Raw genomic sequence first — 27409 nt, forward strand, 5'->3', positions numbered from 1 at the left:
TGGAAATGGTCAAAAACAAATCTTTTAAAGGAAAGGTTAAAAAAGCTACCCTTTCCCAAAGGACTGGGTACTAAAACTACCCTTTCCCAAAGGAAAGGCTTATAAAACTACCCCTTCCCAAAGGAAAGATTTATAATACTACCCTTTCCCAAAGGAAAGTGTAATTAAACTATCTTTTCCCAAAGGAAAGTGTAATTAAACTATCCTTTCCCAAAAGAAGGGTAATAAAATTACCCTCCTCCAAAGACAAAAGTATATAAAATTACCCTTTCCCAAAGGGAAGGGTACAAACACTACCCTTTCCCAAAGGAATGGGTACAATAACTACCTTTTCCTAATGGAAAGGGTGCAAAAACAACCCTTTTCCAAAGAAAAGTTTAAAAAATCTACCATTTCCCAAAGGACAGGGTACTAAGATTACTTAAACAGCCCTTTCACAGGGAAATGGTGCAAAAACTACCCTTTGCCGAAGGAAAGGATACAAAAACTACCCTTTTCCAAAGAAGAGGATACAAAAACTACCTTTCCCATGGAAAGGGTACAAAGACAAACCTTTCCCAAAAGAAAGGGTAGTACCCTTTCACAAAGAACTACTCTTTCCCAAAGGAAATGGTACTAAAACTACACTACTCCCAAGTCAAGGGGTACTAAAACTATCAATTCTCAAGGGAAAGGGTACTAAAACTACCCTTTACCGAAGGAAAGGGTACTAAAACTACACTTTCCAAGGAAACGGTACTAAAACTACCCTTTCTCAAGGGCAACGGTACTAAAACTACCCATTCCCAAAGAAAACTTTAGTAAAACTACCCTCTCCCAAAGGACAGGGTACTAAAACTTCCCTTTTCCAAAGGAAAAGGTACTAAAACTACCCTTTATCAAGGAAAAGCGTACAAAAACTACCCCTTTCCAAAGGAAAGGATACAAAAAGCTACTCTTTCCCAAAGGAAATGGTGCAAAACTACCCTTTCCCAATGGAAAGGGTACTAAGACTACCATTTCCCGAAGAAAAGGGTAGTTTTAGTAACCTTTTCTTTCCCCACGGGAAAGGGTTCTTAATCTCTCCTTTTCCCAAGGGAATGGATTCTTAAATTGTCCTTACTTCGTTTCCTTACATTTTGATACCATAGAACGTATGGTGGATTCCATGACAAGCAGCATGTAATAGAAGGGCATATAATAGAAGAATCCTTCGATGCCAAGGTGAAATTTTGGCGTTTGCATTGAGAACCCAGGGAATGATATCTGTTTTTGTCCATTTGAGAATAATACGGTTCTGCAGGCGGGGATCCGGGCAATTACGGAATGCGTGAGGTGGTATGGTATTAACGCATCGAGGACATCGAGAGTGAATATCTTTACGTACAGTAAACTGGCCATGAGGGCCACAACAACCAGGATGGTAAAGTCATGAAATGTAAGCGGGGTAAGGGGAATAAAAAGCAAGCGAATTAGTGGTAGTTGCCACAGGACTGCCATCAGTCGACTTTTCCGGTCGACGCAATCTGTCTTAAGGGCTTGGGCGAGGCTATTACTGAGAGGTAGTAGGAAGGAGGGGTATGGGTTTCGGAATCCTTACGAATCACGTAGGACTTCCTGCGAACTTATCCAAAATAAGTGCGGCAAGTGACAGCGTGTGTCCTAGAATTTGGGGAAATGATGAGACGTTGGAACATATCTTATGAAAATGTCCGGAAATAGATTTCGGCACTTGGGTGCGGATACGATACCAGATTTGAACAAGAACAGTGTTATAGAATGGAGGTGCAAGGAATTCATGACATTGATCTCTTCGGATTTGGAGCGCACAACAAGTCGATAACTCAGGTGGTACTATGGCTATCGATTCTTATTCAAGTATAGTAAGTAACCTTAGCGAAGTCAATTTATCTGATGTGTCTATTAATTTCGGTCTTTAAACCCTACACTGTAAGCGTGGTGTCATGAATTTGGTTTGGAGAAGCCCCACTGTTAAGTACCACCGAGGTCACAGTAGCGCAGAGGTTAGCAGATCTGCCTATGACGTAGAACGCCTGGGTTCGAATCCTGGCGAGAACATCAGAAATAAATTTTCAGCGGTGGTTATACCCTCTATAGCTGGCGACATTTGTGAGGTACTATGCCCAAACATGTGTCGCCTCATCATGCCGTTCGGACTCGGCTGGGCCCCTTTTCATTGAGCTTAAACTTAAATGGCCCTTAACATTATCCTACACCGTAAGCGTAGTGTCGTGGATTTGGTTGCAACAAAGAAGACCCACTGTTAAGTACCACCGAGGTCACAGTAGCGCAGAGGTTAGCATGTCCGCCTATGACGCAGAACGCCTGGGTTCGAATCCTGGCGAGAACATCAGAAAAAATTTCAGCGGTAGTTATCTCCTCCTAATGCTGGCGACATTTGAGGCACTATGCCCAATGATGTGTTCGGACTCGGTTATCATTAAGCTAAAACTTGGATGCCCTTTGCCATCAGCTTAAACTCGAATCGGACAACACTTATTGATATGTGGAGAAGTTTGCTCCCGTTCCTCAATGGAATGTTTATGGGCAAAATTTTCATTTTGCACTGCTAAGTATACAGCTATGAATTTGGTTTTCTTTGAGCCTAAATTAAATCTTTTTTAGTGTTGTGTATTTTATATTTAATTTCTCACCATATACTTCACGGCCGCAACGATGTCGGCGAGTTTGAGCCGCGTTACGCTTACGACGCACCAAGAATGTAATGACCATAAAGAAGAAAAATGTTGTCAATATCCAAATCAGATACACGATGAGTGCCTTAGATGACTGGGCCATTTTTCTTGCGCCTTTTGGCCAAGGCAATATTTGCTTATAAACTAAATGGGCTGAACTGTTTTTAAAGTAAAATTATTATTTTTTTTTATCAAAACTTTGAGAGTGAATATTAATCACAGTGGAGTTATCGCAGGAAACATGATAAGAAACATTGAAGCTCTCATTTAATCTAAGAAAAGAATTTTAAACTTATAAATCAAAACAAAAAATTGTCTTTCTATCGACTGGCTTTTTAGCTACCAGAAGCGATTAATTATGGTCTATGGTCATTATTGTTGCCATAGGCAGGGTAAATTATTTCAAATGAAACGGCGTACGTTTTGACTCCAGTGTCATGGGTCCATAACAATAGAGTTTTATGTGGAAAAGCTTCTTTAATTAGTGGTAAATTTGTTTTTTTTTTAAGGAGTCAAAGAGAGTGTAAAAAGCCACTAAAAGAGTCAATCGAAGAATCTGTTTACTTGGGAACCATGGCCAATGTGAATTGCATTTGTTCTACGACTTCAAATCATATGACCAAATCTCCACGACGAAGGTCAAGGAAACTACACCACACAGCAGTTGTTTTTGTCATTGTCACATTCTACATTCTACGCTGTCGACAGCAACAACAACAGAAAGGTGGTAAACAAGTTACCTTATCCGAAGGGGTATATAAAGGCAACGTTACCCTGGAAAGAAACAGCCGAAGGATATGTGCAGCTGTGATAATAGCAAGGTAGGTTAGGTTAGGTGAGAGTGGCAGTCTTTTTCCATTGTTTTACGACATTAGCGAAAGATCAAGGCCTGTGGTGGGAATCGAACCCATGACCCCCGCACTGGCAATCCGACCATGCTACCAACTCGGCTACCGGGGCGCCTAATAATATGAAGGTAAGTGGAAGTGGAAATTATTACAGTGCGATTTAAGCCTTATAACAGGAATCACAGGGCACAGAGCCCCTGATCTTATTTACCGTCCCTATATGACTAAAATAGCCAGCGTTTTGCTCTTTGTCCCTCAGACAAAGGAACTACTGAGCCATTGTTCCCCTTCACACACGTTCCGGTGTCATGCCAATGCCACTTTAATGACGCCGTGAATGAATCACTTCTCTGTAACCACAACAACCTACGTTTTGCCTAGTGTCCCTTGGAAGCAGGAGCCACTTTCCCCGTCTACATAGGTGCAGGTTTCCTGGCACTTCAATTAAGCCGTGAGCATAGGTTTATGCGAACGTTTCCTATATACACACATCCCGGTGTTTTAAAGCTTCTATCACCGAGTGAGTCAATTACGTCCCTGTAACTGTAGCAGCTAGTGCATTGCCCAGTGGCCTTCAAATACAGTGTCCGATTGATGGTACAAGCTTTCCGCCCATTTTAAACCTCGTACCGGTGCCCTAATGCCCTAATAAGGCCGTCAATGAATCATGTTTCTATAACAGATAGCATTTGCCCAGTGTCCCTCAGGCACAGAGTTACTGAGCCATTTAACATGTATTTCCCATCAGTCTATACCCAAGTTCCGCTGTACTAGCGCCTTAAGTGAATAAGGGGTCTGTTACTATAAAGCTGTTACTATAAAGCTGAGAAAAGAGTTATGTCCAGCGTCCCTCAGATACATGTGCCTCTGAGCAACTGAACTTGCGTGCTTTCCGTCCATCTACACCCACGTCCAGGTGTCTTGACGCCTCAATCAAGCCGTGAGTGAATGACAACATTGTATCCGTAACAGTCAGTGTATTGCCTGCCCAGTGGCCCTCAGATACAGTGTTTCATTGATGTTGTAGGCTTTCCGGCCGTCTAAAATCACATACCGGTGCCATAATGTCCCAATCATGTCTCCATAACAGCCAACGTTTACCCAGTGTCCATTAGGCACAGAGCCAATGAGCCATTTATAAAGGCACAGAGCCAATGAGCCATTTATTAAGTCTCTGTAGCCGTAACAGCAATCGTTTTCTCGAGTGGACCTGAGATACAGGAGCCACCGATCCATTAAACATTCGTGCTATCCGTCCATCTACACCCACGTCCCGGTGTCTCAACGCCTCAGTCACACCGTGAGTGAATCATGTCTCAGTAATCATAACAGCGAGCGGTTTGCCCAGTATGCCTCAGAGACAGGTGCCACCGATCCATTGACCGTGTATGCTATCCGTCCATCTACATCCACGTTCTGGTGTAACAACATCTCAATCACGCCGTGAGAGAGTAAAGACTCTGTAACCGTAGCAGACAGCGTTTTGCCGGGTGACCCTCAGACACAGGAGCCAGCGAGCTGGTGATCGTGCCTGCTGTCCGTCCATTTACACTCACACCCCGGTCTTCCAATGCCCAAATCATGCCGTGAGTGAATAACGTTTCTGTAGCCATAACAGTCAGCGTTTTGCCCAGTATCCCTCAGACACAGATACCTATGAGCCATTGATGGTCCGTGCTGTCCGTACATCCATGTTCTGGTGTCCCAAAGCCTCAATCACGCCGTTAGTGAATTACGTCTCTGTAACCATAACAGCCAGCGTTTTGCCCAGTATCCCTCAGAGCCATTCATCGTGCCTCCTTTTTATAGCCGAGTCCGAACGTCGTGCCGCAGTGCGACATCTCTTTGAAGAGAAGTTTTATATGGTATAGTACCTCACAAATGTTGCCAGCATTAGGAGGAGAAAACCACCGCTGAAATTTTTTTCTGATGGTCTCGCCAGGATTCGATACCAGGCATTCAGCGTCATAGGCGCTACGATGGTCTCCGTTCGTAACACCTCGAAATATTCGTCTAAGACCCCATAGAGTATATATTACTGATCGTCATGACATTTTAAGTGAATCGAGCCATGTCCGTCCATTCGTCCGTCCGTCTGTCGAAAGCTTGAAATTTTGCAGACATACTTCTTATTAGTGTAGGTCGGTTGGGATTGTAAATGGGCCATATCGGTCCATGTTTGATGTAGCTGCCATATAAACCGATCTTGGTTCTTGACTTCTTGAACCGCTAGAGGGCGCAATTCTCATCCGATTTGGCTGAAATGTTGCACAAAGTGTTTTGTTTAAACTTCCAACAACCATATAAAGTATGGTCCAAATCGGTTTATGAACTGATTTAGCTTTTGTATGATGTGTTTCGTTATAACTTCCAACAACTGTGCCAAGTATGGTCTGAATCGGTTTATAACCTGATATAGCTGCCATATTAACCGATTTTGGATCTTGACTTCTTGAGCCGCTAGAGCGCGCAATTATTATCTGATTTGGCTGAAATTTTGCACAAAGTTTTTTTTTTAAACTTCCAACAACTATATTAAGTATGGTGCAAATCGGTTTATGAACTGATATAGCTCCCATATAAACCGATCACGGATCTTCACTTCTTGAGCCGATAGAGGGCGCAATTATTATCCGATTTGGCTGCAATTTTGCACGAAGTGTTTTGTTATGATTTCCAATAATTGTGTCAAGTTTGGTCTAAATCGGTCCATAACTTGAGTTAGCTTCCATATAATCCGATAGGATCTTGACTTCTTGCTGAAATTTTGCACAAAGTGTTTTGTTATGACTTTCAACAATTGTGCCGAGTTTGGTCTAAACCGGTTCATAACTTGATTTAGATTTTGGCTTCTTGAGCCGCTAGAGGGCGCAATTATTATCCGATTTGGCTGAAATTTTGCATGAAGTGTTTCGCTTTGACCACAAAAAACTACGCCAAGTATAGTCTCAATTGAGTTCATAACCTGAGTTAGCTCCCATATAAACCGATCTCCCGATTAATCTTCTTGAGCCTAAAATTTTTTTTTTTTAAATTTTTCTACTATTTGGCTAAAATTTTGTGGCAAATATGGTCTAAAGCGGTCCATAACATGATATAGCCCCCATATAAACCGATCTCCCGGTACTAGTTCTTGATTTCTTATAGGGCGTAATTCTTATTCGATTTATCTGAAATTTTGCACAGACTTTTGCTATGGCCTCCAATATCCAAACCAAGTATGGTTCGAATCGGTCCATAACCTGATATGGCTCCAAAAGCATAGCAATATTTATACCCACCACCATAGGATGGGGGTATACTAATCTAGTCATTCTGTTTGTATATATTCTTGGTCGCCTCGACATTCTGAGTCGAACTAGCCATGTCCGTCCGCCCGTCCGTCTGTCGAAATCACGATGGCGGTCGAACGCGTAAAGCTAGCCCCTTGAAATTTTGCACAGGTCCCTAATATTGATGTAGGTCATCGGGGATTGCAGATGGGCCATATCGGCTCAGATTTGGATATAGCTCCCATATAAACCGATCTCCCGATTTGACTTCTTGAACCCCTGGAAGCCGCATTTTTTGTCTGGTTTGGCTGAAATTTTGCACATGGTGTTCTGTAATGACTTCCAACAACTGCCTCAAGTATGGTCCAAATCGGTCTTTAACTTGATATAGCTCCCATATAAACCTATCGCCCGATTTGACTTCTTTGAGCCCTTACAAGCCGCAGTTTTTGTCCGATTTGGCTGAAATTTAGCATGCGGAGTTCAGTTTCGACATTTAAAAAACGTGCCAAATACGGTCCAAATCAGACTATAGCCTGATATGGCTCCCATGTAAACCCGTCATGTTTCAAATGCAATATTTTATATTTTGCTTATTGGCATCAAAAGAAAAAACAAGTAAAAGCGTGCTAAGTTCGGCCGGGCCGAATCTTATATACCCTCCACCATGGATCGCAACTGTCGAGTTCTTTTCCCGGCATCTCTTCTTAGGCAAAACAGGATATAAGAAAAGATTTGCTCTGCTACTAGAGCGATAACAAGATATGGTCCGGTTTGGACCACAATTAAATTATATGTTGGAGACCTGTGTAAAATGTCAGCCAATTCGAATAAGAATTGCGCCCTTTGGGGGCTCAAGAAGTAAAATAGATAGATCGATTTATATGGGAGCTGTATCGGGCTATAGACCGATTCAGACCTTAATTAACATGTTTATGGTCATGAGAGAATCCGTCGTACAAAATTTCAGGCAAATCGGATAATAATTGCGACCTCTATGAGCCTCTAGAGGAAGTCAAGATCCCAGATCGGTTTATATGGCAGCTATATCAGGTTATGAACCGATTTGAACCTTATTTGACACAGTTGCTGAAAGTAAGAATAAAATACGTTCTGCAAAATTTCAGCCAAATCGGATAGGAATTGCGCCCTCTAGAAGCTCAAGAAGTCTAGTCCCCAGATCTGTTTATATGGCAGCTATATCAGGTTATAGACCGATTTGAACCATACTTAGCACAGTTGTTGGATATCATAATAAAAAACGTGGTGCAAAATTTCATCCCAATCGGATAAGAATTTCGCACTCTAGAGGCTCAATAAGTTAAGACCCAAGATCGGTTTTTATGGCAGCTATATCAAAACATGGACCGATATGGCCCATTCACAATACCAACCGACCTACACTAATAAGAAGTATTTGTGCAAAATTTCAAGCGCCTAGCTGTACTCCCTCGGAAGTTAGCGTGCTTACGATAGACAGACGGAGGGACATGGCTAGATCGACATACAATTTCGCGACGATCAAGAATATACAATATATACTTTATGGGGTCTCAGACGAATATCTCGAGTAGTTACAAACAGAATGACGAAATTAGTATACCACCCATCCTATGGTGGAGGGTATAAAAATAAAGGATATGCGCTTTAAAAAAAACTTTATTTTCTTGGGACACTCTAATGTACAAAAGATTCGATCAATATTTGGATATAACTTTCATATATATGTATGAATCGCTTGATGCACACATATTTATTTATAAGCTAATACAACTATAACTTTTGTCATATTTTTTTCTTATTAAAACATACCTCTTTCATCTCGATTTGGTGGTTTGGGGCAAAAATGCTTCTTGGCCAATAATATCAGCTGTGAATAGAAATTTGTTGCAGTTTGTGATTTTCCCAGAGTTAAATTAAAAAACGAAACCAAACCTACTATGATTACTAAATAAACCGTCAATAGTGAAAATGATGCAATCATATAGGCAGAGGGATTATCGAAAATATCCAATTCCTCGTCATGTATTCCATTGTCTGCTTCAAAGTGATGATCAAATATTAACATTTTATGCGTGGTTTCGATATTTTATATCTATTTTTTTTTGTATTTTTTTTGCAAATATGGTCGAAATTATTTTTTTCGCAACTTTGTTCGTTTAGTTGGACACAACAAATTAAAATGTTCCTCATTTCAATGCATTCAATGCTCTGGCAATGAAAGTAATAGGCTGAGGGCCATAAACACCCCTTAAACGTGCAGATAAGATTTCCTAATTACGATGCAAACAGAAAGAAAGAGAGAGTGCAAGAGAAGGTTGTTGTTTGATGATAGTTAAATATTGCGAATTTGCCTTTGAAATTGTTTTGAAGGCTCTCCCTCAAGTTCTGCTCTTACAATCGCGCTTAGTAATAGGGTGATGGTGATGTAGCAGCAGATGTACTCCAGAACAAATAGAGGAAGTGTTCTTATAATCCAGTCTGATTTTAATACGCAAAGTAGACATCCGCAATAAAAAAAATGCAATAATATAAAAAAAAAGTTTTCTTTTCATTAGAAACATTCATAACAGTGTGCAAAACGTTTTGCAAAAACTTTATATGGCGCATGATTCTTTGAGGATATAATCATATTACCAAATGATATCGTAAATGCTATTCTCGACATGCTATCATCGTCATTACACGTTGAAATTTCGATCCAAGAATCTATCCAGTGGGAAAACTAGTAAGGCCAGCTTAAATCAGGCCTGATAACAGCGCTTCAAAGTACTCTAATAGAATGACCGTATGCCCTCTCAAATGAAGCTTCCTGGAGGACTGCCATGCAACTTCTAAAAGTTTGACAAAGGATGCCGCTACCGTCTTTGTGTATTCCTTCTAAGGTACTCCATAAAATAAACGGGACACATATGAATATATATTGAACTTCGATGAGGTTTAGGATTGGAGTGTCTCCATGGAGAATTTCTTCTCAGACCATCGTTACATTTGGTTTAGTATAGCACGGCCAACGCCGAGTCCAATAAGCTTCCGTAATAAGTTGAAAACCAACTGGCTAAAATTCGGAAGACTACTCAGAAGAAGACTTGGGCAAGATAATTAGATTGTCCAAGCATAGAAGACATTGACGACAATGTCAACAGGATTATGACTGTACTAGTGGAGTCTTTCGAAGACATTTGACCTCTTCGAAAAAGGAAATCAGCGCAAGAAAAGCCCTGGATGACCGGGGAGATTCGCAACATTGGGAAAAAGGTCCGCAGACTTATTATTAGAGCACGTCGTAAACAAATAAAAGCGTGGTAAGTTCGGCCGGGCTGAATCTTATATACCCTCCACCATGGATCACATTTGTCGAGTTCTTTTCTCGGTATCTCTTTTTAGGCAAACATATGATAAAAGCAAAGAATTGCTATGATATTGGAGCTATAACAAGTTATCTTCCGATTCGAACCATAATTAAATGTTGGAGACCATAGTAGATGTCGTTGTGTAAAATTTCAGCCAATTCGAGTAAAAATTGCGTCCTTTAGGGGCTCAAGAAGTGAACTAGGGAGATCAGTTTATATAAGAGCTGCATCGGGCTAAAGACCGATTCTGACCGTAATTGACACGTATGTTATGCAATTATTATCCAAGGCCAATTTGGATAATAATTGCGACCTCTAGAGGCTCAAGAAATCAAGATCCCAGATCAGTTTATATGGTAGCTATATCAGATTATGAACCATATTTGGCACAGTTGTTAGAAGTTATAATAAAACAGCTCATGCAAGATTTCAGCCAAATCGAATAGGAATTGCGTCCTCTAGAGGCTGAAAACAGTCAAGACCCCAGATCGGTTTATATGACAGCTACACCAGGTTATGGACCGATTTGAACGGCACTTAGCACAGCCGTTGTAAATCATAACAAAACACCTCATGCTAAATTTTAGCCGAATCGGGTAGAAATTGCGCCCTCTAGAGGCTGAAAACAGTCAAGATCCAAGATCGGTTTATATGACAGCTATATCAGGTTATGAACCGATTTGAACCACACTTAACACAGTTGCTGGAAATCATAACAAAACACCACATGGCAAATTTATGCCAAATTGGATACGAATTGCGCCCTCTAAATCTAAATCGTAACAAAACGCCTCATGCCAAATTTCAGCCAAATCGGATAGGAATTGTGCCCTCTTGTGACTGAAGAAGTCAAGATCCGGTTATAGGCCGATTTAAACCGTATTTAGGACAGTTGTTGTTAGTCATAAAAAACACCTCATGGTAAATTTCAGCTAAAATCGAATAGGAATTGCGCCCTCTAGAGGCTGAAAACAGTCAAGATCCAAGATCGGTTTATATGGCAGCTGTATCAAAACACGGACCGATATGGCCCATTTACAATCCCAACTGAGCTACAATAGTTAAAATATTCGTGCAAAGTTTCAAGCGACCAGCTTTACTCCTTCGAAAGTTAGCGTGCTTTTGACAGAGAGACTTCTGACGATCACGGAATCCATGAGGTGGTGTGGTGTTAATGCGAGGACGTCGAGTGTGAACATCATTAAGCACAGTAAATTGGCCATAAAGGCAATAACAACCAGGATGTTAAAGTCACGAACAGTCTTGGAGTGTAAGAAGATTAACGCCTCAGCTTTACTCCTTCGAAAGTTAGCGTGCTTTTGACAGAAAGACTTCTGACGATCACGGAATCCATGAGGTGGTGTGGTGTTAATGCGAGGACGTCGAGTGTGAACATCATTAAGCACAGTAAATTGGCCATAAAGGCAATAACAACCAGGATGTTAAAGTCACGAACAGTCTTGGAGTGTAAGAAGATTAACGCCTTCTCTGACAATACCACGATCCGCATTGTTTGGGTACCGGACCATACCGGTGTAAGGGGGAATTAAAGGGCATACTAAATGGCAGTGAAGGCCAGAGAATTGCCATCAATAAACCTGGTTAACCCAAAGTCTATCGGGTCAACGCAGTTCGAGTTAAGAGCGTGGGCGACGATCACTGTGGAACAGCGAAACGGTCGGTAGGACAGCGAAAATCTTATGGGGAGATGCGGATCGTGAGAAGACAAGGCTGTTACTGAAACGAAGTAAGAAGGAGGTCAGTATAGTTTTCGGTAACATAACGGGATACCTAGGACTACGAGCTCACTTATCCAAAATCAGTGCGTCAAGTTATAGATTGTGTAGGACATGTGGGGAAGATGATGAGACATTGGAGCATTTCCTATATCATTGCCCGGCTTTCGCGGCTAACAGGCACCGGTACTTGGGTGGGCACTCAATACGAGACATGAACCAATTTACCGGCGTGGTATTGAAAACCATTAACCATTAAGGATTTGTAATTAGTACGGAGTTCCTAACATAGATTTTCTTCTTCGAGGTTACTTTTTATACCCACCACCATAGGATGGGGGTATACTAATCTAACCATTTCGTTTGTTACACCTCGAAATATTCGTCTAAGATCCCATTATGTATATATATTCTTGATCATCTCGTCCGTCCGTCTGTCGAAATCACGATAGCGGTCGAACGCATAAGGCTAGCCGGTGGGCTACATCGGTTAAAATTAAGATATAGCTCCCATATACACCGATCCCCCGATTTGACTTTTTGAACCACTGGAAGCCGCAATTTTCGTACGATTTGGCTGAAATTTTGCACGTAGTGTTCTTTCGAAACCTCCAATGACTCTGCCTATTACGGTCCAAATCGATCCATAACCTGTTATAGTTCCCATATAAACCGATCTTCCGATTTGACTTCTTGAGCCCCTAGAAGCCGCAATGTTTGCCCGATTTGGATGAAATTTTGCACGTGGTGATCTGATATGACTACCCACCACTCTGCCTAATACGGTTCAAATCGGTCAATAACCTGTTATAGCTCCCATATAAACCGATCTTCCGATTGGACTTCTTGAGCCCCTGGAAACCGCAATGTTTGTCCGATTTGATTGAAATTTTGTATGCGGTGCTCTGTTATGACTTTTAACAACTGTGTGAAGTACGGTACAAATCGGTCTATAACCTGATATAGCTCCCATATAAACCGATCTACCGATTTGACTTCTTGAGCCCTTACAAGCCATATTTTTGTCCGATTTGGATAACATTTTGCACGTGGTGTTCCGTTGGGATTTCCATAAATTGTGCTTAGTACGGTCCAAATCGGTCTATAACCTGATATAGCTCCCATATGAACCGATCTCCAGATTTCACTTCTGTAGCCCTTACAAGACGCGATTTTTATCCGATTTGGCTGCAATAGTGTTCTGTTATGACTCTCAACAACTGCGTCAAGTTGGGTCCAATTCGGTCTATAACTTGATATAGCTCCCATATTTTAGCAGAATCCATGGTGGTGGCCCGACCGAACTTGCGAAAGCAATTAACACGGATTGAATAATCCATCCGTGTTATTGGATATTATCGGAGTCGTTTGCAGTACGGGCTGCAGGTTCACTCAGAAGGACATTTCGATAGGTAGACATGGAAGTTAAACGCAAAGAGAAATGACAAAAACTTCGAAAGAAAACATCGCGACTTGTTTTTCAAGTATCATTTTAAGAGTTTGATAAAATGATTCAAATTCTCATACAGTTTGATTTCCACTTTTCCCATTTCTAGGTCAATTACAATCCAGAAATATGTGTTATGGATGAGATTTTTTACAAAATGACAGCAGGATCCCAAAAAAAATTAGTTCAAATTAGATTTGTATGCGTCAGAGATGTCATATAACAAACTTTGCTGTGTTTTACTTCTCTTAAACTTTTGTTTTATGCACTTCCGATTTCAAAGTTTTTTCTTATGTTGCATATAAATGAAAAACAGATTTTCGATTTCAGATTTTGAGTTTTAGCTTTTAAAGTATTTACCTCTCATGCGACAAGACCCACGACGTTGTCGCATTGGTGGACTCCAGTATTCCATATAGATCCACATGGAAAAGCGTAAACAAAAGCAAACCACGGCGCATGATAAAAATACCATAAAAAATGCCGACATATACAAAAGAACTGTTTTCATTTTGGGGGCTTTTTCTATTCTTTAACAATTTCAAGTTATTGAAATTTCACTTTCTCTTGGGTTTTCTTTAATACACGCTCATAAAGTGACACTTTTACTTTGATGGGCTTATTTTGCCGCTGCAATAACGTAATGGCAAAAATTAAATTCTACTTTGGTTATGATCAACAACGCACTGGCCGTGTTTTTTTTGTTTTGTTTTTCATTTCCATCAAAATCATCAGACATTACTCAAATGTTTGTTGTTTTCTTATCTATTGCTGCTATTTTTTTTTCATGAATTGCTTTGGTAGATTTCCATGTCGAAACGTTGTCGTGCGGTTTGTGTGGGCAGTGTGGGGGAGGCTTTAAAGTTAAGGTGTAAAACTGTGTGCAAAACTGTTATCACATACCCTACACAAAGTATTATCAGTCGTGGTGGGGGAATGCTAAAACGTTAAAAGTGCTGTCTGATTACGGGTTTATCGATTGGTTTGTTTATGTCAGGTGGGTTTGGTAAAAGATAATTTGAAAATACTGCCAATTTTGACCTACTTTAAGCTAAATCGCTTAAAAATAAATCACTTAAAATTAGAATTTCAATGAATTTTTTAATAAAAATCAATTTCTGAAAATATGTACTGTACACGTCAAATTTATAAAAAAATTAAAAATTGAATTTCGTTAAATTTTTTAAAAATCAAATATTTCCCTTTAATTGCCCTTTTCCAGTTTTTTACTTTTCCATTTGTGTTTTGCAAAACATGTACTGTTTAAATTAAATATATGCTAAAATTTCTTTAAAAATTAAATTTCAATATAAACTTAAAAAAATATCAAAAAATTTTCTAAAATATCTAATTTGTACGAAATTGTCTATGAAAATCGAATTTCATAGCATATTAAATTTCAACAAAAACTAAATTTCAACGAAATTTTTGATGAAAAAAAGCTTTCAAAGTATGTACTGTATAAATCAAATGTATACCAAATTTTCTTTAAAAGTTGAATTTCGTTAAAATCTTAAAAAAAATCAATTATTTCCTTTCGAATGCCCTTTTCATTTTTTTTTACTTTTTAGCGTTTTGCGAAAAATTTACTGTATAAATCAAATTTATGTTAAAACGTTGAAAGTACTGTCTGATTATGGATTTATCGGTTGGTTTGTTTATGTCAGGTGGTTTTGGTAAAAGATGCCAATTTTGACCTACTTTAAGCTAAATTTTGACCTACTTTAAGCTAAAAAATAAAAGTTATGCAAACTAATATCAAAAAAAAATTAAAATTGTTGTTATTTTTAAAGAAATCCATTTTTCAGAAATTTTCTATGAAAATCCACTTTTGCCGAAATTTCAAAGTATATTAAATTTTAACAAAAACTTATTTTAATGAAATTTTTAATAAAAATTAATTTCTAAAAATGTGTACGGTACACATCAAATTTATAAAAAATTAAAAATTGAATTTCGTTAAAATCTTTTTAAAAAAATTCAAATGTTTCCCTTAAAAGGCCCTTTTCCATTTTTTACTTTTCCTGTTTTTGAGAAAATGTACTGTACAAATCATATCTATGCTATTTTTTTTAATTAAATTTCTATAAAAACCTAAAAAAAAATCAAATATCCCCTCAATTGTCTTTTTCCATTTTTTTCCCGTCATGTTTTTGATTCTTTTGTCAGATTGTATATTCCTTTACGACATTTCCAGAAGCAAGTGATAAAAAAAGATAAGATAGCCTTAGCATCTTCCCTCATACCGTTGACTATCCAACAGATTCATGTCATCGGTAGTTTCAAACATTGATGCATAACACGCTGGCTAAAGCAAAAAAAATGGAAAAATGACTTCATTAAAGTTCATACATCAGCCTAAAGGTGGACAGCATTGTGAAGTATGAATACATTGTTCAGTACTTTATTTGATTAATATTTTTCTTTATATAATTTTATCTTTTTTTATTAACATAAATAAGATGGGAGTATACCAATCTAGTCATTCCGTTTGTAACACCTCGAAATATTAATAGGTGACATTATGAAGTGAATATTAGGGTGATGACTTTTTTACAAGCTTATATTCCTGTGATGAGTTTGATGTTTGATGAGTTTTTATTCAAGATTAGCTAAAATCTTACATTTAAGGTGATTCGATAACAAGGTTTCCTCACGCACAAAATGATTTAAAAATGTTTATTTCGGCATTTTGGGCAATTTTCATCATTTCTTGATCGTCTTTATACTAAGTCGATCGACCAATGTCCTATTTCCCAATTCACTTTATTATATTCAGAACTGAAACTGATTTTCACCCAAATAGGTCCGTAAACAGATATATCCTCCTTATCCTATCCTCCCCTATTGACTTCTGACGATTTAACTTTTCATGCCAAATTTAAACCAATCTTGAATTCCAACCAATCATGATTCGATTTGATCTCTGCACAATGAACCGGATATGAATTGATTTCAATTGTGTATATTTTTATACCCACCACCGAAGGATGGGGGTATACTCATTTTGTCATTCCATTTGCAACACATCGCAATATCCATTTCTGACCCTATTATAAAGTATATATATTCTTGGTCAGCGTAAAAATCTAAGATCTAGCCATGTCCGTCTGTCTGTTGAAATCACCCTACAGTCTTTAAAAATAGAGATATTGAGCTGAAACTTTGCACAGATTCTTTTTTTGGTCCATAAGCTGGTTAAGTTCAAAGATGGGCTATATCGGACTATATATTGATATAGTCCCCATATAGGCCGATTCGCCCATTTAGGGTCTTAGGTCCATAAAAGCCACTTTTTTAACCGATTTTGCTGGAATTTTAGACATGGAGTTGTGTTAGGCCCTTTGATATCCTTCTTCAATTTGGCCCAGATCGGTCCAGATTTGGATATAGCTGCCATATAGACCGATCCGCCCATTAAGGGTCTTAGGCCCATAAAAGCCACATTTGTTATTCCATTTTGCTGAAATTTGGGACAGTGAGTTCTGTTAGGCCCTTCGACATCCTTCTTCAATTTGACCCAGGTCGGTCCATATTTGGATATAGCTGCCATATAGACCGATCTCTCGATTTAAGGTTTTGAGCCCATAAAAGGCGCATTTATTGTCCGGTGTCGCCGAAATTTCGGACAGTGAGTTAGGATAAGTCCCTCGATATAATTCTGCAATATGGCATAGATCGGTTCGGATTTGGATATAGCTGCCATATAGAACGCTCTCTCGATTTAAGGTATTGAGCCCTTAAAAGGCGCATTTTTTGTACGATTTCGCCGAAATTTGGGTAAGATCGGTCCAGATTTCGATATAGCTACCATATAGACCGATCTCTCGATTTAAGGTTATGGGGCCATAAGAGGCGTATTTATTGTACGATTTCGCAGAAATTTGGGCCAGTGAGTTGTGTTAGGCTCATCGAAATTTTTCTGCAACTTGGCCCAAATCGGTCTAGATTTGGATATAGCTGCCATATAGACCGATCTCACGATTTAAAGTCTTGGCCCCATAAAAGGCATACGATTTTGTTAGGCTTTTCGACGTCCGTGTCTTATATAGTTCCGATCGGTTTATTTTTAGATATAGCTAATAACAAGACCAATATTTTGTTATACACAATTGAACAATGACTTGTACTTATTAGTATTTGGTCCAAACCGGAACAAAATTCGATACAGCTGCTATGGGGCATAAGCATTTTTCACCGGATTTTGACGAAAAGTGGTTTACATATATACCTGAGGTGGTGGGATTCAAAGTTCGGCCCGGCCGAACTTAACGCATTTTTACTTGTTAGAATTGTGGTAGTTTTACAAGATTTGTCGTGGCGTTGTTACTTATTATGTTATTCGGTTGACCCCTAGAGCGTATAATTAATGGCTGGGTCAAACATGTTACGTATACGTTCATAAGGAAGGTGGTAAATACAAATCAGCATAACTTCTATAGGCAATTAGCCAGATTAACACAAATAAGGAAAAAGTAGGGCAAGATATTGATTTTCACTCCAAATTCTAAAATAGGTTGTCTGTACGCCAAATCTCGGAAATGGGTGAACCAATTAAAGCGAAATTATGTTTGCACTATTATAGTTATCTTAAAACAAAAATTTGGTATTACAAGTATGGGGGCTGCCCTAAACCCAAAACCCACCAAACGGATATATAAACCAATCGTGATTATAAAGGACTCTAATGAGAGATATTTGAGATTAGAAAGCGAGATTAAAAGCCTTTTCAAGTTTTAAGCTCAATGATAAGGAGCTTACTTATCATTGGAGCTTAAAACCGAGTCCGAACGGCATCTCTTTGGGGAATAGTTTTTACATGACATTGGTTAGGTTAGGTTTAAGTGACAGTCTGCCGTCAGACTCACTTAGACGTTTTCGTCTATTTTAATACCACAGTAACAGAAGAAGGAAGATGCTTTCTAGTTCCCACCGCTGAATCATCCAGATCGCTTTAAAAAGCCCAACAACTTGCGAATGTTCACATCCGCCAAATCAGACAGGTTCTCAAAGAAATGAGAACCTAAAGTGGAACTCCTTCTGACTGCTAGTGCGGGACAGACACATAGAAGGTATTCTTTAGTCTCTACTTCTTCGATGTCCTCATAGCTTCTGCAAAAGTCGTTACTGGCAACCTCTATTCACTCCAAAACGACAATTCCGCTTATTTTCGTACCCATTGAACCAGAAATGAGCTTCGTCGTGAAATGAAAGAAGCGTGCGATGAACTTTCTTAACAGAGCACGCATTTTGATAATAAAATTCAATAATTTGCAAGCGTTGCTCGTTTGCAAGACGGTTCATGGTTAAATTATAGACCAAACAGCAGATGTTTAACAGTGAAACGTTCGTGAGCTGTTTAAACCAGTGTTGCCAAAAAGACAATAGCTTAAAAAATCACCCTTTAGAACATTTGTCGTTGATCGGCATGCATTTTGAATTCATCCAATTTTCTGTATTTTCCCTTTAATACCCAGCACCATAGAATGGGAGCTATACTAATCTGGCCATACCATTTGCAACACCTGTGCGACCTCATAGGTAGATACATTCTTGATCGTCGTGACATTCAATGTCGATCTGTCCGTCCATTCGTCTGTCCGTCCGTCCTTCTGTCGAAATCACGATAGCGGTCGAACGAATAAACATATCCGCTTGAAATTTTGCACCAATACTTCTCATCGATTGGGGTCGTATGGGATTGCAATATCGGCTCAGATTTGGATATAGTCCACTATATAAACCGATACCCAGTTTTAAATTCATCCGATTTGGCTGAAATTTGTCACAAAGACTTCTATTGTGACTTCCAACACACGAATCGAGTATGGTCCGAAGCTGTCGATAACCTGATATAGGTCCAATACCGTTTCCCGGATTTGGCTTCTTGAGCTACAAGAGAACTTAATTTTCTCCTGACTTGGCGAAAATTTGACACAATTTGGCACTTCTGCTATGACTTCCAGCAACCGTGCCAAGTATGATGCGAATCGGTCTTTATACTGATATAGGCGTCTTAAATACCGATACTTCGATATGACTTCTTGAGACTATAGAAGCCGCAATCAAATCCCGATGTGATTGTGTAGTGCATGGTCCTGGTTTCCGGAGATTCGTCTCGGCCGAACATGGCAAATTTTGCCCATGAACATTCCATTAAAAAACAGGGCCAAACTTCTCACATACCAATGAGTACAGTCCGTTTCAAGTTTAAGCTCAATGATAAGGGGCCTCCTTTTTATAGAAACCGAGTCCGAACGGCGTGTCGCAGTGCGACACCTATTTTCAGGAGAAGTTTTACATGTCATAGTACCTCACAAATGTCGCCAGCATTGAGAGGGGATAACCACCGCTGAAATATTTTTCTGATGTATGATACCAATAGCTATACTGACCTCCTTCTTTTTTCCTTTCAGTAATAGCCTCGTCCTCTCACGATCTCGGATTTCCCCCGCCTACCGACCGTTTTGTTGTTCCACAGGGTTGCATGCGTATTCGTCGCACGCGCCCTTAACTAGGACTGCGACGATCCGAAAGACTTCGGGTTAACCAAGTTTATTGACGGCAGTCCCTTTCATTCCTCCTTACTCCGTTATGGCCCGGCAACCAAACGATGCGGATTTTGCCATCCCCAGAGAAGGCGTTAATCTTCTACACTTTATCGCCACTCCTATGGGTGGTCACAATAAATGACCTATTACGGACGCTGACTGAGGAGGGATTTGAACTCGTCTGCTACGCAGACTTCTAAGGGATAAGGATCCGAACGAGCTATGCAGAAGGGCCGAAAGGGATTTGCATATGGCATATGGCTAAACTCAGAGGTCTCAATGATAACTCAGAGAAGACAGAAATATCCCTGTTCACGAGGAAGGCGAAGGTGGGACCATTTAACGCACCACGTTTCCTCAATAAGACGATTTCGATATCTGAGAAGGACTAAAACTTAGGTGTGATCTTGGACATGAAACTGAATTGGAAGTGTCACATTCAGGAGCGTACTGAGTAGGCTCACAGATGTTGGGCACTATGTAGACGGGCCGTTGGCTCGATATGGGGCCAGAATCCGAGGATAGTCCACTGGCTTTACAGGAGCGTGATTAGACCAATACTTACTTACACCTTAGTAGTTTGGTGGACTGCTATGGAGAAAAAGTGCAACATAAGGATGATACAACAGGTTCAGAGAACATGTTGTCTTGGCATAGGCGGAGCGATGAGGACCACACCTGCTAGGGCAATGGATACCATTCAAGATATCCGACCCATTGACATACAGATTAAGTGTGAGGCAGCCACTGCGGCTGTGAAACTTAAGGCGACGGGAGGATGGATTGAGGATGGCAGCTCATACCATTGCGGTATAATCGAGGCGACGATAGGAAACCTGGAAGGATGGGAAGAGGTTTCCGATCGAATACCTGAGATGAACCTTAAAGTCGAGTGCGACGCACTGCTGCCATCGGCACATTCTTGGTTTGAAGGAACCCTAGTATAGCCATCTGGAAGATCATGCTACACGAATGGATCAAAGCTAGAGGACATGTGGGCCTGGGGTTCCACATTGAGAACCCAGAGATTGAGATCTGTTTTAGACTGCCTGATCATAATACGGTCCTGCAGGCGGAGATCCGGGCGATCACGGAATGCGTGAAGTGGTGCGGTGCTAACGCGTGGACGTCGAGTGTGAACATCTTTACCGACAGTAAAATTGTCATAAGGGCAATAACAGTCAGGACGGTAAGGTCACGAATAGTCTTGCAGTGTATGATGGAGATTAACGCCTTTTCTAAGGATGGCAAAATCCACATCGTTTGTGTGCCGGGCCATAACGGGGTAAGGGGCAATGAAAGGATCGACGATTTGACCGTGAGGACCAGATGACTGCCGCCAATAAACTTGGTTAACCCGCAGCCTTTCGGGTCGACGCAGTCCGAGTTTAAGGAGTGGGCGACGAATGCGCATGCAACGGTCGGTAGGACGGCGAAAATCCTATGGGGGGATCCAGATCGTGAGAAGACCCAGCTATTACTGAAAGGAAGTAAGAAGGAGATCAGTATAGCTATTGGTGTCATAACGGGAAACATAGGACTACGAGCTCACTTATGTAAAATCGATGCGGCAAGTGATAGCATGTGTAGGGCATGCGGGAAAGATGATGATGTCCGCCTATGACGCTGAACGCCTGGGTTCGAATCCTGGCGAGACCGTAAGAGAAAATTTTCAGCGGTGGCTTTACCCTCCTAATGCTGACAATATTTGTGAGGTAATATGCCATGTAAAACTTCTCTCTAAAATGGTGTCGCACTGCGGCATGCCGTTCGGACTCGGATATAAAAAGGAGGCCCCTTATCATTGAGCTTAAACTTAAATCGGACTGCACTCAATGATAGGTGAGAAGTTTGCCCCTGTTCCTTAGTGGAATGTTCATGGGCAAATTGCATTTGCAGTTGTCTTATAGACCCATCTCTGAAGGGTTTTAAGCTCAATTTATATATTTCTTGGCGAAATTTGGTTTCGGTTTCGATTATAGAATACTCTTTGTTGATCGGGGAGCATTTTGAATTTACCCAATTTTCTGTGTTTTCCTTTTTATATTCACCACCATTGGAAGGGGGCTATTCTAATCTAGTCATTCCGCTAAAGTGTATACAGTGCTCTTTCGTCTGTCGAAAATTAAAGATATCCTCTTGAAATTTTGACAGATATTTCTTTTTGATGTAGGTCGTTGGGGATTGTAAATGGTCCATATCGGTTCAGATTTAGATATCTTATATATAAAAATAAATTTGTGTTTGTATGTAGGTTTGTTTGTTTGTTTGTATGTTTGTGTGTTCCTTATAGACTCAGAAACGGCTGAACCGATTTTCTTGAAATTTTTACAGATGGTGCATAATGACCCCGTGGCGAAAATAGGGTACCACATTTTTTGATATCTAAAAGGGGGGGGTGTACCCTCACCCTTACCCTAATTTTCAGAAACGCCACATCTCGGAGATGGGTGGTGCGATTTAAGCGAAATTTTGTGTGCTCTCATATAGTACCCTAAAAATAAAAATTTGGTATCCAAATTTCGGATGGGGTACCTAGGGGGCTGCCCCACCCCAAAACCTACCAAACATATATTTAGACCAATCACGACAATATGGGACTCAAATGAAAGGTATTTAGGATAAGAAAACGTATCTGATATCGGGCCAAGTGCTAGGGTGACCACCCCAATCCCCAAAACACCCCTAAATCGGACATATTTACCGAACATGGTAATATGGGACTCAAATGAAAAGTATTTGCGAGTAGAATACGAATCTGATACCCAAATGTGGGACCACGTTTCTGGGGGTTCCCCCCTTTTCCAAAACACCCCCCAAACAGGACTTATTTACAGACCATGGGAATATGGGGCTTAAATAAAAAGTATTTGAATATAGATTACAAATCTGATATCCAAATATGGGATCAAGTGTTTGGGGGGCCGTCTCTCACCAAAAACATCCCCCAAAGGGGACAAATTTACGACCATAGCAATATGTGGCTCAAATGAAAGGTCTTCGGGAGTAAAGCACGAGTTTGATATCAATATTCGGGAAAAGTGTCTATGGGGCCACCCATCCCCAACAACACCACCCAAATAGTAAGTATTTTCTGACTATTGCAACATGAGGCTCAAATAAGAGGGTTTTTAAAGTGGAACACGAATCCGATATATATTTTCAAGGCCAACTCACTGAGTGGCCGCCCATCACCCAAAACACCCCCCCCCCCCCCCAAGCCGGTCATGTTTTCCGACTATGGAAATATGGGACTCAAATTAAAGGTATTTGGGAGTATACCACGTATCTGATATCAACATTAGGGGTCATCTGTCTAGCGGACGTCCCACTATCATATCAACCCCCAAATAGGACGTATTTGCTGACCAAGACAATTTGGGTCTTAAAAAGAGTGGAACTAAATATTCATAGTTTTTAGGGCCAATACCCCAAACCGGACATATTGGATATCAAAACGAATTTTATATCCAATTTTGAGGGTAATGGCAATATGGGGTTCAAATAAATGATATACACATATATGAGAATAGAGCACTTTGCTGACATATTTTCCGGGCTTAGTGTTTGGGGGACCAGCCGAATCCCCAAAACACCCCTAAATCGGGCATATTTACCGACCATGTCAATGTGGAGCTTAAATGAAAGGTATTGGGGGGGTGGAGCAAGAACTGATACCTATTTTTGGGACCAATTTTCTGGGGGTCTACGCCTTTCCCAAAATACCCCCAAAGGAAAAAATTTTTTGACCATGCCAATATGTGGCTCAAATGAAAGGTATTTGAGATAAGAAAACGAATTTGATAACCTATTTAGGGGTCATGTGTTTGGGGGACGCCTCATCCTGTAAACTCCTCTTAAGCCAATGGCAATATGGGGTTTAAATAAATGGTATTTGAGAGAAGAGCAACATGCTGATAGTTTTTTAAGGACCAAGTATCTGGGCGACCACCTCTTCCCCGAAAACACCACTAAATCAGACATCATAAGAATATCGGGCTGAAGTGAAGTATTTTAAGAATGGAGTACAGCTTACATCCCAACTTAAATTCTTAGACCAATAAAGATCATGTGGGATTTAGATGAAGGAACTTGAATTGTTAAACTGTTAGTCATGTTAGCATGGAATTTCACTAAAATATCTTTAATTGTCGAAAATAAATATTCCATGGAATCTTTTGTTCCATATAAAGTAAAAGAAGGCGCAGCGGAGCGGGCCCGGTTCAGCTAGTTGCTTCCATAAAAACCAATCTCCCGATTTGACATCTTGAGCCCCAGTTAACCACAATTTTATGGGATTTGGCTAAACTACCATACAAAGTACTATCCCAACTGGTGCAGGTAATGCTTCGATATAAACCAACTTTCCGGTTTGAGATTTTGAGCTCCTTGAAATCTCAATTGTTGTGCGATTTGGCTAAAATTTTGCATGTAGTGTACGGTTACGACTTTTAACAGCCGTGCCAAGTACGATCCAAGTCTGTCTATAAACTGAATCAGCTCCTCTATAAACCGATCTTAAGATTAGACTTCTTTAGGGGCTCAAGCCCCATTACTATCCGATTTTGCTGAACTTTGGTAGAAATTTGTTGCACACATGACCTTCAAGTATATTTATATGTGGAAATTTTTAGCAGTGGAGGGTTCTCAAGATTCGACCTGGCCGAACTTGGCACTTTTTTACATTTTATATTTCGAACATATACAAAGATATCAAGTCTTTACACCATCATATAAGGTACGAACTTGAAGTTAATCAGCTGAAATGTTATCTATTTCAGCCCTCAGTTTTGACCTTCATTACATTTTTAAGGTCTTTTAAATAAAAGTATGCCAAACACAAAAGTTGAAATTCCTCAAGCCTTTACATTTTTACTAAGGTGTTACTTAATTTGGCTCTTCTTGATAATGGAGAGTTTTTTCATAAACGTTGATATCGAGTAACCAACGGTTGATAACACATTTTGCACCTACCTCTTTCGTGTAGTTCACGATTCAAACGCCAAGTTTTATACAAACGTATGGCTAGCTAAAATCATTTGGGTTTTAGGGAGAAAATACAAAAAACAAAAAAATTTGTTTAATTTGTTTTTCATTTCTTAGAGCATGTTAAATGACACCATCTTACAACAATTAGTTGGTAGGTGGCAAAAACAATAGCCATGGCCGCCAAATAGACAATGATATTGGTAACGGCAGACATGTTTACACTTTTAGCAAACAATTTTTTTTTTTAAATTCAAAGTGTTTTAACTGTTGTATATTTCTTTTTTTCTTTTTGGAGAATAAGTATTTGGGATTTTAAGGTTTCCAACCGATTAAACTCAACACTCGTTTTGAGACACTTTTAGGTGCACGATTTGCTATTAGACTGTTAGAGAAAATTGAATGGCATGGAATTAACTCCCAATTGAACTACGTCTGGCATCAGAATTCATCAAAACAACCACCGTTCGCACACATTCATAGAACTTAAGGGCACCACAGAAATCCATAAAATGCCAATTTTGGCCTACATATGTATGGGTTTGTTAATAAATGCCATTTTTTGACACTCATTGTGATAAGATAATCACAACTTTCATAAGTGCATGAGTGTTGTGGGTTTTTATTATATTGCCTGGCTAACCGTTTTTCTTCAATCCATCAGTGCCAGTGCTTAAAATTTGATGAATTCGTACCTCATTTATCCCATTCCTATAGGCTTCAGTAAAAGTTTGTGTGTGTGGAGGGGAGGAGGTATAACAATATCATAATTGATTAATTTTGATTTTTTGTTGAAGCGATAAAATTGTGGCACATCTGGTGTTAGATACACGCATAATTAAACTGCATGTGCCCGAAGGTGGCCACCGTAGCGCAGAGGTTAGCATGTCCGCCGCATGTGACGCTGAACGCCTGGCTTCGTATCCTGGCAGGAACATCAGAAAATTTTTCAGCGGTGATTATCCCCTCCTAATGCTGGCGATATTTGTGAGGTACTTTGCCATGTAAAAACTTCTCCCCAAGGAAGTGTCGCTCTGTGGCACTACGTTCGGAATCGGCCATAAAAAGGAGGTCCCTTATCAGTGAGCTTAGAATAGAATCGGACAGCACGCATTGATTTGTAAGAAGTTTGCCTCAGTTTCTTAATGGAATGTTCATGGGCAAATTTGCATTGCATTTGCCTGAAGTTTAATAAAACAAAAAATCCTCACAGCCCATATATTCTCCCGAAAGAACCCATCCTTATAAGAGTTAAGCTTTCAGTGCTTTGACATAAAAAAAGATTTGTAGATTTTTTTCTTGATCGCTATATATTAACGTACACAAACTTCTGTTTCGAATATCGATCACTAACTTTATCTTACTTTGCAAGTGATTCTCAATTTTAGGTTGGGTACATGCTCCCAAATTTGAATACACTCAGAGAAATAACTTTCTCTGATATCTGCAAACAATGTCTGCTGATTTAAAATTTAATTTTTTTTTTTTTAATTTTAGAAGGAAACCTTTTCCAATTTTTGGGCTTCAAAACAATAATTAAGGCATTTCCTTCATTGTACCCACCACCATAGGATGAGGGGTATACTAATCCAGTCATTCCGTTTGTAAACAAAATTTGCAAATTTTGCCCATGAACATTCCAGTAAGGAACAGGGCCAAACTTCTCACATATCAATGAGTGCAGACCGATTCAAGCTCAATGATAGGGGGCCTCCTTTTTATAGCCGATTCCGAACGGCGTGCCGCAGTGCGATACCTCTTTGAAGAGAAGTTTTACATGGCAAAGTTTTACCTTACAAATGTTGCCAGCATTAGGAGGGGAAAAGCACAGCTGAAAATTTTTTCTGATGGTCTCGCCAGGATTTGAACCCAGGCGTTCAGTGTCATAGGCGGACATGCTAACCTCTGCGCTACGGTGGCCTCATTCTGTATGTAACACCTCACAATATCCGTCTCAGATCCAATAACGTATATATATTCTTGATCGTTATGTCGTTTTAAGTCGATCTAGCCATATCCCTCCGTCCGTCCTTACGTCTGTCTGTCGAAACCACGCTAACTTCCGAAGGAGTAAAGCTAGTCGCTTGAAATTTTGCACAAATACTTTTTATTAGTGTAGGTCGGTTGGGATTGTAAATGGGCCAAATCGGTCATGTCTTGATATAGCTGCCATTTCAACCGATCTTGGGTCTTGACTTCTTGAGCCTCTAGAGGGCGCAATTGTCGTCCAATTTGGCTGAAATTTTGCTCGAGGTGTTTTGTTATGACTTCCAATAAATGTGCTAAGTATGACGCAAATCGGTACATAACCTCATGAATCTGCCATATAAACCGATCTTGGGTCTTGACTTCTTGAGCCTCTAGAGGGCAAAATTCTGCCCTATAAACTGATCTTGGGTCTTGACTTCTTGAGCTTCTAGAGGGCAAAATTCTCATCCGATTTGGCTGAAATTTTGCACGGGGTGTTTTGTTATGACCTCCAATAATTGTGCTAAGTATGACGCAAATCGGTACATAACC

General features: G+C 39.9%; 1 protein-coding gene across 13 annotated transcripts in view; it reads right to left on the bottom strand.

Annotated features, from left to right (window-relative positions):
• The window catches only part of LOC106096145 (uncharacterized), a 225108-nt gene that overhangs the window by 76299 nt on the left and 121400 nt on the right, over window positions 1–27409 (bottom strand). The window contains exons 1-2 of one of the 13 annotated variants that reach the window (XM_013263828.2): window positions 25032–25121; window positions 24878–24932 (exon numbers count right to left, since the gene is read on the bottom strand). The exons of 9 other annotated variants lie outside the window; for them this stretch is intronic. In XM_013263828.2, coding sequence (XP_013119282.1) covers window positions 24878–24932; window positions 25032–25106 — 130 coding nt within the window. In that variant the 5' untranslated portion in view covers window positions 25107–25121. Of the gene's footprint in view, window positions 1–2654; window positions 2749–8628; window positions 8687–8755; window positions 8995–13712; window positions 14017–24877; window positions 24933–25031; window positions 25122–27409 lie in introns of those variants that run through there. 3 more of the 13 variants (XM_013263766.2, XM_013263800.2, XM_013263891.2) reach the window with 3 other exon arrangements.

Source organism: Stomoxys calcitrans, chromosome 5 (assembly GCF_963082655.1).
Source record: "Stomoxys calcitrans chromosome 5, idStoCalc2.1, whole genome shotgun sequence".
NCBI classification, from domain to species: Eukaryota; Metazoa; Arthropoda; class Insecta; order Diptera; family Muscidae; genus Stomoxys; species Stomoxys calcitrans.